An 11,368-nucleotide genomic window follows, 5' to 3' on the forward strand; every position below is an offset into this window, starting at 1 on the left:
ATGTAACTTTGTAAATGCTGTTCATTCTGTACACATGACATCTATTGCTTCTGTCCATCCGGGGAGAGGGATCCTCCTCTGTTGCTCTCTGAAGGTTTCTTCACTTTTTTCCCTGTCAAAGGTTATTTTTGGGGAGTTTTTCCTGATTCGATGTGAGGTCAAAGGTCAGGGATGTCGTATGTGTACAGATTGTAAAGCCCTCTGAGGCAAATTTGTAATTTGTGATATTGGGCTATACAAAATAAACTGAATTGAATTGAAAATTGAACTGCTCCTTAAAGAAGAATTTCCCAAATTACAAATCTGCCTCAGAGGACTATGATGCACACACATACCAGGGGGCGAAGAACGTATATCAATCAATATAAATACAAAAACCTGGTCCGATGGGAGTATGTAGATTACAGGTGGTTTATTATTCATATCCATTCCTACACAGCAAGTATCAACTTTTCAATTCATCATTGCTTTGTTTAATAAAACACAGTTCGTAATATAATTTAGTCAAAGTCATTTTGTGTGCAGAGTTGTTGCTGTGAGCACTGATATTTATTTGATTTAGTTTCTTGAGTGAATGCAGAGCAGAGCCTGGATGAGGAGACGCAGAGTGAAAGTGTGTCCCCTTTCTACCAGTAGGTGGCAGAATAAGTGTGTTTAAACCATAGATTCAGTTCTATTTGTGTCTTTGTTAATTATCTGTTCTGATTATTTGCAACCTAGTCATAAACATCATGTATTTACTTGTTATATTGGTGTCATTTTAGAATCAAACATTCCTCCTACATGGAAGAGTCATGTGTTGTTCATGAAGCAATAATTAATGACGCTTGAAAAATAATAGAGATGTTTTTTTATTTTTTATTAAACACTAAGCATAATTGACCTACCACATTGATTAAGGTGTCACACTAAACAGAAGAGGCCAAAGGGCAAAGATCAGAAGATATAATGTTGCTGTGGTCCAAATAAAATGACTTCAGTTTTATTGCCATTGAGATACAGAAAGTATTTAAAAGAAATTCCAAATCTCACAAGATGAATTGGTTCTTTTCTTTCTCGTGACCCCTGAGTGATCTGTGGATCTGTAGGGGGATGCAGAACTTCAGACTGGGAACCAATGCAGCAGATTACCAGCTCGTTAGCAGCCTGGCTCTGTCTCCTAACAGGAAGTCCCCGTCCAACAGCACTGGTTCGCCTGCTTTGGGAGGAGAGAAAACTCCTGTGCCTCGAAATGTACGTGAGATTGCAGTTTAGTGATATTGGAATGTAATTGTGACGGAGATAGAAATGTTTAGACAAGTTATTGCTAGTGACACAGAAACATCATCATCTTGAAATACAATATTACTCTTTCGTTTTAAATGTGATTAATTTGACCTATCATCACAAAAGGTTAAATGTCACATTTAGCCTCAGTACACTCTGTTGGCCTTTACAGTGTTTCAATGATCAGATCCCTTCCAGGTAGCAGGTGCTTGTGATTCTATACAAAAAGTGAACAAAGACACATTCTGTTGGTCATCCGGGGAGAGGGATCCTCCTCTGTTGCTCTCCTGAAGGTTTCTTCCCTTTTCTTGGGAGTTTTTCCTGATTGGTGAGGTCCTGGGACAGGGATGTTGTATGTGTACAGATTGTAAATCCCTCTGCGGGGAGTGTGTAATTTGTGATGTTGGGCTATAGAAAATCAAGTCGTGGCTGTTAAGTTATCTACCCAGATTCTCACTCTGCGATGTTGTTGGTTTCTGACCTCGGCCCACTGCACACCACCGCCTCGTGACAGACCTGCTAGAAGCCATACCGCTCCCTAAAACCGTCTGTATTATGAAATATGACACACTAACGATGCTGGTCCTATTTCAACAGGTGATGCTTGCAGCTAAAATAGGTTTTATTAAGGTTGCTCTTTTCAGCTCATAACTCTTATGCTAGGTGTGCCTTCAGAAATATCTTTCCCTGATGTTAATGTGTTTCCAGACATTGGCTACCCCAGAGTGAAAGTGTCGGTCTCACCTGGTGCAGTTTTAAAAATTATGTATGGAAGGACAAGCCAATTGCTAAGTGCTCTTTCATTGTTACACTCAATTAGCTCACTGCAGAAATTATTTTGCAAAAGGGTGAATATGTATATGGAAGTTTATCATAAAGATAGATCAATATGTTGTTTTTTAGTAACGTCACACAAGACAGCAAAAATAGCAGTGATAACACAGGGAGATTACATCTACTGTCCAATGCAGGTTATAATTATGTTTGTTCAACTGGTCATTAAGATCAAAGCAAAACTTCAGAACTCGTATCCCATCAACCATTTCTTCTGTAGCTCTCACAAACTGTGTGCGTATCCGTCCCAGGTGATTTTCACGTTTCATGCAGTCAAGCCGGAACCCGGTACTGACTCCACAGGTAATTGCATCCTTTTGGTCGCTTATCAGAACTGTTAAACATGTATTACCATAATTACTTCAAGTTCTCTACAATAACATTGTTGACACCATTTCCCCAAACTTGTAGTTTTGTTTTTAGAATTCAATTCAGTTTATTTTGTAGAACCCAAAATCACGAAAGTGTAAGTTTTTTGTGCACTATACAGTCAAAACAAAAAACATTTAGAGTATCATTAATTTCAGCTTTCTTCTAAATAGTCGTTTTCACACATTTAAGCAGCAGGATCTATTTTCTGCATCTTGAAGTCTCCAAGAATGTACATTTTAATAGGGTGAAGTGTATATTGTAGTCACACCTACAGTAGAGTTCATGTTTATGTAACTCTGTTCATCTGGTCACATGACATCTATTGCTTCTGTCCATCCAGGGAGAGGGATCCTCCTCTGTTGCTCTCCTGAAGGTTTCTTCCCTTTTTTCCCTGTCAAAGGTTATTTTTGGGGAGTTTTTCCTGATCCGATGTGAGGTCAAAGGTCAGGGATGTCGTATGTGTACAGATTGTAAAGCCCTCTGAGGCAAATTTGTAATTTGTGATATTGGGCTATACAAAATAAACTGAATTGAAAATAAACTGAATTGAATGACATGAAAACAGTTCAGACCACACAATAAGATGAGACCGAGGACAGAGTTCCTGAGAGTGTTCAGAATCTAAAATGTTCCACAAACCTGCCGTTTAGTCAAGAACCAGTTTAATATGAAGACCCAAGCTTTCAGATTGCAATCTAGGAATAGAAATCAATACATACATATTAGAAGGCAAAAACACAAAGAAGGAAGTTCATAATGTTCTTAAATAATTGTGTTAGTTTAAATGGCAACCCAGTGTTTCTGAGCATGTGTTCAGCTGCTCCGCAACGTCTTCATAATGAGGCTGCTGGGTGGTGCGCTGGTGAATATCGTCCCCACAAAAACATGCGTCCCCCAAAGAGAGTGTCGGATGACTCTGCAGCATCCCAGGTCCTCGATCTGGAAGCCCAGGTGGCGGTATCGGTCATCCGTCTCAAACAGTGTGTTGTTGGTGTACGAGCCAAAGAACTGGGGAGCAACACACATTCATCATATAGTTATATATGATATTATCCATCGTCAGAAAAAAAGATTAACTAACTGATACAATTCTCTTCAATACGAGTTTTGCTGTTTTTTAAGAAATATAAAATGTATTTGTCATTTAACTGACCATTCATTGTTGGTGAACGGTTCATTAACATCCCAAATGGTGACAGTGTAAGAGTGCATGTAGCTAGGGGCGGGGCTTAGGTGTCTGACAACACAGAGAGGAGAGTGCTGCTTCTAAACAACAATGGCGGCTACTGAAGAAGTTAGAGTACCTGCTGCAGTATTATCAGTTATAAAACAACTAGAGTATTTATTCATTGAATGAAGAGTAAAGAACGACACTGAAGGCTTCTGTAGAAAAGATGACTGACTTCAGTAAGAGTTTGATTGACAGATGGTTCATCCAAACAGTTTCCAATGAAGCTGTACAGATGCTTCTGTGTAACAACCAGTGTGGTGGGTCAGGTTAGTCTTTTCTTGAACTCTGGATGCATTCATGACATCTCTACATTGAACATCAAAGTGGTTCTGGGGACCTCGTCGCCTGCAGCTTGTTCCTTCATCAATGTGCACTTTGCTGCACAGTTGAGCCGGAGGTAGTTTGGGGATTCGTGGGGACTACAACTTAACTGAGAAGAGATCTGTCTAAATAGTACCAATGCAGGCTGATAAAACAAATATCTGGAAAAGTTTCCATTTTGGATTTGGTATGACACGTTCCACTGTATTCTGTGACCTGCAGCATTGTAGCAAGTTTTAACTGATAAAGCTGCTGACCGATGATGTAGCCAGCAGTAGGAAACAGCCTTCAATCGTGGCAGAAAGAATTAGAGAGGCGGCACATGGAGACCGACACTGAAATAAGAACAGGGCAGATTCTTTCCACAAAGATGTCTTCATTCCACCAAACAAACTACCTAAACATTGAATGCACTTATTGTGTGTCGCTTTGGACAAAAGCATCAGCTAAATGAAATGTAAAAAGCTTTGATGAAATGCTATGGAACTGAGTGACAGCTTCATCGTACCGCCAGGCCGGAGGAGGGGTCGATGAAGTCCGCCCAGAAGCCCTCCCTCTGCAGAGCGGAGCAGATCTCCTTCGCTCCATCAACAAACTGCAAAGCAGAGACACAATTAGCCGACTCAGTGGCTTCAGTCATTAGTGATTTTGTGTTTGATGGTGATTTACCGTCTTCAGCACCCATGTGTGCCAAATTATTCATTATGCAATACTACTGTGACCATAAATGTATTCATTCTAAGGATTTGTGGAAATGGAATTCTTTGTTTATTTGAATTAAAAAAAATCGTAATTGTGCTTTGAGGGAATTATTGTCTCTATATATATTGTCTGGAGACAATAATTCCCTCAAAGCGCAATTACGATTTTTTTATTCAAATAAACAAAGAATTCCATTTCCACAAATCCTTAGAATGAATACATTTTCATTTTTTCTGAAAGCATAAATTATCTCCAGCTCATCCGCGTGAGCCTCCCGGTGTGTCAGCAGGTGAACTGACTGCAGTGACAATGTTGCTTTTGGAAAAATATTGGATTTTGTAAATGTAAATTTCATCTCTTTTTTATAAATGTTTGCTTTTGGGCTTTAAAAACACTCTGGAATTACTGAAAATGTTAGAAGTCAGTAACAGTCTTAAAAATATTTTGAATGTCGACGTTATGAATGAAGCTTTAAACTTTTCGGTTCAGCCCTTCTGAAACCAAGTAGGCGAGTATGAGATAATATTTGGTTCAGTTCAGTTTGTCTGTTTGTCAACAGCATTACAGACTCACTACCAGCCCGATGTTCAAGAGACTCGGTGGAGCGGATCCAAATCCTGGGGCCTTTGTGGAGGTCTGGACTCTCTGGTTGAGAATACATTATTGTAGCGCAGACTGTCTCCATGGTTCTTGTAGTCCAAGGCTGGAGTGTGTCCCATTCTACCCAAACATAGAACAACATAGCAGCTCACCTTGTCAAGCATCTGCTCCCTCTCCTGTTCCACCTCAGCAGACCATGACGTCATATCGTTCTGGGTCTTTTGGGTCACTGTGACCACCATCATACCAGTGGATGGTGCTTCAGGAAACATGGACTGGAACTCTGGAACATCAGCAAACATACACATCATCAGCAGTAAGAGCAACACCTCAATAATGTTTCTCTCCAGAAGGGTTCAAAAAGACAAAACTGTTAACAAAGGATCACATTACCTGTTTTTAGTAGCCAATCAAAATTAAGAAGATGAACATGGATGTTATGGATAATTGTGCAAGTTGCTCCAGGGCAGTCTCAGTTCTGTACCTTTCTTGAGAAGTTCAGGGCAGGATTGTATGGCACACTCCAGACTGGAGCTGTCAAAGTACGGTGCAGCTCTGTTGCCATTCTGAGACGAGGATCGGTCATCTTTCTCCTGAGAGAGAGACAGAGAGAGAGAGAGAGAGACAAAGACACAGAGAGAGAGAGAGAGACAGAGAGAGAGAGACAGAGAGACACACAGAGAGAGAGACACAGAGAGAGACAGAGACACAGAGAGAGACACAGAGAGAGAGAGAGAGACAGAGAGAGAGAGACAGAGAGACACAAAGAGAGAGAGACACAGAGAGAGACAGAGACACAGAGAGAGAGAGAGAGAGACAGAGAGAGAGAGAGAGAGAGACAGAGAGAGACAGAGAGAGAGAGAGAGACACAGAGAGAGACAGAGACACAGAGAGAGAGAGAGAGAGACAGAGAGACACAGAGAGAGAGACACAGAGAGAGACAGAGACACAGAGAGAGAGACACAGAGAGAGACAGAGACACAGAGAGAGAGACACAGAGAGAGAGACACAGAGAGAGAGACACAGAGAGAGAGACACAGAGAGAGAGAGAGAGACAGAGAGACACAGAGACAGAGAGACACAGAGAGAGAGACAGACAAAGAGATGATCAACACTAAAGGGACGCTTACTTGAGGAGGCCGGTCAAGCTATGCAGTCCTCTGATAAACATGTAGTCCGACTGTGGGAGGCTGTGTGTCAATTAGTATGTTAGCTTTTGTAGTTCGTTACCTCGTTGTAAATGTTAAACAAGTGCCTGCCCTATTTGAGAGTAACGTACTATTTTTGTTCCAGAAGAACTGACCATCAAGTTAAAGTAATAACACTGAGCATCAGACCAACCATCAAAACATCCAGGTGAGAACCTTTTTACTATTGGTAAAAAGAAAGGTTTCTCACCACAACATCAGTCTCATATGTTTTACTTCCGTCTGCTCCTTTTACATACACTGTTTTAATGAACCATTTTGTGTCACTCTGAATGCAATCATTAATAAGAGAATATCTAGAAGTGTGATTTGATGGATTACATCATTGGCAATGTTCAATGTTTCTATAACGGGCCATGTGCTGTTCTGAGGCATAATTATGGCTGGCCAGGATTACTTCTGTTGTTACATTGTTAAATGCTACGCTAACAAACCTTTAATGTTGCTGCATATTCTGGATCCTAAAGTGTGATCTCCTTTCATGGATGGATAGTTACGTGGCTGGATTATTTGGAGGAGAGAAGGTCAAATTGGTAAGTAAGTTAAAGCAACAGTTGAAGGATTTCTGATTCTCCCTATCTGCTGGTCTTGTATTGTGGACCAAGAGCTGATGGTCCTGTCTATAATATTAATATATATATATATATATATATATATATATATATATATATATATATATATATATATATATATATATATATCCATCCATCCATCCCATCCGCTTATCCGGGGTCGGGTCGTGGTGGCAGCAGGTTCAGCAGGCCGACCCAGGCTTCCCTCTCACCCGCAACACTTTCCAGCTCATTCTGGGGGATCCCGAGGCGTTCCAAGGCCAGCCGGGAGATATAATCCCTCCAGCGTGTCCTCGGTCTTCCCCGGGGCCTCCTACCAGTTGGACGTGCCCGGAAAACCTCTAATGGGAGGCGTCCAGGAGGCATCCTGACTAGATGCCCGAACCACCTCAGCTGACTCCTTTGGACACGAAGGAGCAGCGACTCGACTCCGAGCTCCCCCCTGATGTCCGAGCTCCTTACCCTATCTCTAAGGCTGAGCCCGGCCACCCTACGGAGGAAGCTCATTTCGGCCGCTTGTATCCCAGATCTCGTTCTTTCGGTCACGACCCAGAGTTCGTGACCATAGGTGAGGGTTGGAACGTAGACCAGACCAGTAAATGGAGAGCTTTGCCTTCCGGCTCAGCTCCCTCTTCACTAAGACGGACCGGTACAGCGCCTGTTTTACTGCTGCAGCCGCACCGATCCGCCTATCGATCTCCCGCTCCACCTTACCCTCACTCGTGAACAAGACCCCGAGATACTTGAACTCCTTCGCTTGGGGTAGGCAGTTTGCCCCCACCTGGAGGGAGCAATCTGCCGGTTTCCGGCAGAGCACCATGGCCTCAGATTTGGAGGTGCTAACTCTCATCCCTGCCGCTTCGCACTCGGCTGCAAAACGCCCCAGTGAATGCTGGAGGTCACGGTCCGAGGAGGCAAACAGGACCACATCATCCGCAAACAGCAGAGAGGCGATCCCGAGACTCCCGAACCGGATCCTCTCCGCCCCCTGGCTGCGCCTAGATATCCTGTCCATGAAGGTCACGAACAGGACCGGTGATAAAGGGCAGCCCTGGCGGAGGCCAACACCCACCGGGAACGTGTCTGACTTACTACCGAGGAGACGAACACAGCTCCTACTGCAGGTGTACAGAGACCGGATGGCCCGTGCCAACGGGTCCGGCACCCCATACTCCCGCAGCACCCCCCACAAAAACCACCGAGGGACCCGGTCGAAAGCCTTCTCCAGGTCTACAAAGCACATGTAAACTGGTTGGGCAAACTCCCAGGACCCCTCCAGTAATCTTGCGAGGGTAAAGAGCTGGTCCACTGTTCCACGACCGGGACGGAATCCGCACTGTTCGTCTTGAATCTGAGGTTCGACAAGCGGTCGGAGCCTCCTCTCCAGCACCCTGGCATAAGCTTTTCCCGGGAGGCTGAGCAGTGTGATACCACGATAGTTCGAGCACACTCTCCGGTCCCTCTTCTTGAAGATGGGAACCACCACCCCGGTCTGCCAGTCCATGGGCACTGTTCCCGACCCCCATGCGACACTGAAAAGGCGTGTCAACCAAGACAGCCCAACAATGTCCAGCGCTTTCAGCATCTCAGGGCGGATCTCATCCACCCCTGGCGCCTTGCCACCAAGGAGCTTTTTGACTAACTTAGCGACCTCTGCCAGGGATATGGGTGAATCCACCCCAAAGTCTTCCGGCGCTGCCCCCTCTCCGGGGGACATGTTGGCCGGGTTTAGGAGTTCCTCAAAGTGCTCTTTCCACCGCCCGACGATGTCCGGATGGTTTGCCAGAACTTCCTTGAGGCCAACCGAAAGTCCTTCTCCATGGCCTCCCCGAACTCCTCCCATGCCCGAGTTTCAGCCTCCGCGACCATCGCCGCTACAGCCCTTCTGGCCCGCCGGTACCCGTCAGCTGCTTCAGGAGACCCCTGGGCCAGTTTGACGGCTTCCCTCACCTATATATATATATATATATATATATATATATATATATATATATATATATATACTGAAACCAGGTCTGATATTTTCTAACCCTAAATCGCCAGAAAGAATAAACTACTGGTGTTAACATTACTATACTTACAAAGAACTCTCCCATGACCTGGGCCAGAATGAACTCATGTCTCTCACTGCTGGACGGGGAAGATAGTACGTCAGGGACCATGTTTTGTGCCAGGCTCTTCTGCTCGGCTAATCCCTGCAGATGGCAGTCAAATCCCACTTTACCAGGCAGCTGGAAGCGCTGGTCCTGAGGTCCAAAAGGGCCCATGCTCTCATCGGGCCACACTGTCGACAGTCCATAAACAGAAAGACTCGTTATTCACAGGTAAGATACAATTATGAATGAATCAGAGGAAGAAGCTGCACAGCTATTTAACCATCGTGTTGCCTTTGATACCCTTTAAAGCGTTGTTTTCCTACTCAAAATGACTGGTCACAAAGTAGGATCTGTACAAGGCTTCTCATTTTATATTATAGCATCAGCTCCAGCTAATTCATGTTTAAACCCAAACATCCTACCCATGTCAGAGGGAGTGATGGCTATGCGGGGCTCATCAGAGCCCGATGATCCAGCAGCAGAGAAGGCTCTGGCTCCAGCCACACGGTGCACCAACACATGAAGCCCTGGGAGGTAACTGACCAGTCTGGCTCTGCTGCACAGCACCTGTTGTTGATTCAACTGTGTGATCATTTTGAATGATGGAGTTCATAAAGAGAGGCGTTTCTATTATTTAGCCTCCCTTTATATGTACACGCACATGCAACCGTTTCAAATAAGGCCGTCTTCACATTAACAGATATTTTCCTCTCCATTAAACACTCACTCAACCTTCATTTAACAAAATGTCCAACCATGTAATTTGAAGGACGACCTCCTTTATCCTGAGCTACAGCCGCCCCTTCTACAGTTGTCTTTAAGTAGTGTAGAAACATGAAAGTGTCTCTAGAGACAGTGTTTGTTCGTTCTGAGCTACAGTAGAAACATGGTGGTGCAACATGGAGGACTCCGAGAGGACCTGCTCCCTATGTAGACTTGAAGAGCTTTAGTAACAGACTGGTGTACTCTTAACGTGTTTGTTTATCATGCGTTATTATACATTTGAACTTTACTATTGCACTGTTTATTGTCACGCACCAATCACCATACCAAATGAACCCTTTCTGATTCCAAGGTAACAAAAACACAACAATTCTTAGTCTCAAACTTAGTTCTGAATATTATATGAAATCTTCTGCCAATACATTCTTGCTCTCTACTCACTCAAACACAGTTATGTGTGGACTTACTCTGGCCATCCTGGTAGGCCTGTTCTCCTGCAATGCCAGTTATGTTTCTGTGAGAGAGGTGAAGCAGTCAGGAACGAGCATCCCCAAACACACACGATGAATATTACAACCTCAACCCAGTGAGAAAGAGCAACAGGTCAACGTGTTAACCTAGTATTCTGGGATCCATGTGTATAGAAGTGTCATTCGGTCACATTCAGTATACAGACAGCTGTATTGAGATGATAGGGCCACCTTACAGTGACTGGTCACTTCTTCTCTTACAGAGTGTCCTCTAACGTCACTGAATCTGATGAGTCACGGGGCACAACCTAATGTGATCTCTGATGTCACTTAGCGAGGCTAACAGCAGAGCAAGAACTTAACTTACCTAACGGCGTAAAGTACAAAGTAGAAGCCAGCGTTACTTAGCGGCCATAGGAGTGTTAGACCCAACTCGTCGTTCTATCTGCTAGCGTCACGTGATATTTTCTATTACTCGTGCAGTTCAAAAGACCGAAGTCACTTAAGGCTAGTTAGCATAACCGCAGAAGCTAATGCTAAATAAATTCATCCCGCAAGTAGCCTGTCCCTGCAGATTCACCTTGAATTCGCGCATGCGCTGTTTTGATTTAGAATCGTCTCTTTCTGTTGTGTTTTTATTCGCTTGGTAAACAACCATAGTACGCATTACCGCCACCTATTGACCGCAGTGTGGATGTATCTGGCTTTTCTGGATATACATATTGTGATGTATATCAGAATGAGCTTTATTTGTCCGAGTATGCATGCACATACAAGGAATCGCTCACAATGTACTTACACAGAAAGAGAAATAACAGCTAGGGACAAGGACCACAAACCTGGAAAGTTAATACAAAATAAAATGTTCTTAGTAGAGCCCGTCCTCTAGTCTAGTGGGCTCAGAGCAGTAGAGCGCGTCCTCTTGTCTAGTGGGCTCAGTGCAGTAGAGCGCGTCCTCTAGTCTAGTGGGCTC

General features: G+C 43.9%; 1 protein-coding gene across 4 annotated transcripts; it reads right to left on the reverse strand.

Annotated features, from left to right (window-relative positions):
* Window positions 1-3,113: 3,113 nt before the first annotated feature.
* Window positions 3,114-11,020, reverse strand: mmadhcb (metabolism of cobalamin associated Db). 4 transcript variants are annotated; one of them, XM_034562201.1, is made up of 8 exons: window positions 10,976-11,020; window positions 10,393-10,439; window positions 9,625-9,769; window positions 9,188-9,390; window positions 5,811-5,919; window positions 5,479-5,609; window positions 4,533-4,619; window positions 3,114-3,480 (listed from the first exon to the last, which is right to left on the reverse strand). In XM_034562201.1, the coding sequence occupies exons 2-8, from the start codon at window positions 10,399-10,401 to the stop codon at window positions 3,286-3,288; spliced, it is 879 nt and encodes a 292-aa protein (XP_034418092.1). In that variant the 5' UTR covers window positions 10,402-10,439; window positions 10,976-11,020; the 3' UTR covers window positions 3,114-3,285. The 4 variants fall into 4 exon arrangements, with proteins under 4 accessions (XP_034418092.1, XP_034418093.1, XP_034418091.1 ...); XM_034562202.1 differs by lacking the exon at window positions 10,976-11,020 and adding an exon at window positions 10,543-10,691; XM_034562200.1 differs by having other exon boundaries at window positions 3,118-3,480; window positions 10,763-11,013.
* Between the last annotated feature and the right edge of the window lie 348 nt (window positions 11,021-11,368).

This window comes from Cyclopterus lumpus, chromosome 21 (genome assembly GCF_009769545.1).
Source record: "Cyclopterus lumpus isolate fCycLum1 chromosome 21, fCycLum1.pri, whole genome shotgun sequence".
Lineage (NCBI taxonomy): Eukaryota > Metazoa > Chordata > Actinopteri > Perciformes > Cyclopteridae > Cyclopterus > Cyclopterus lumpus.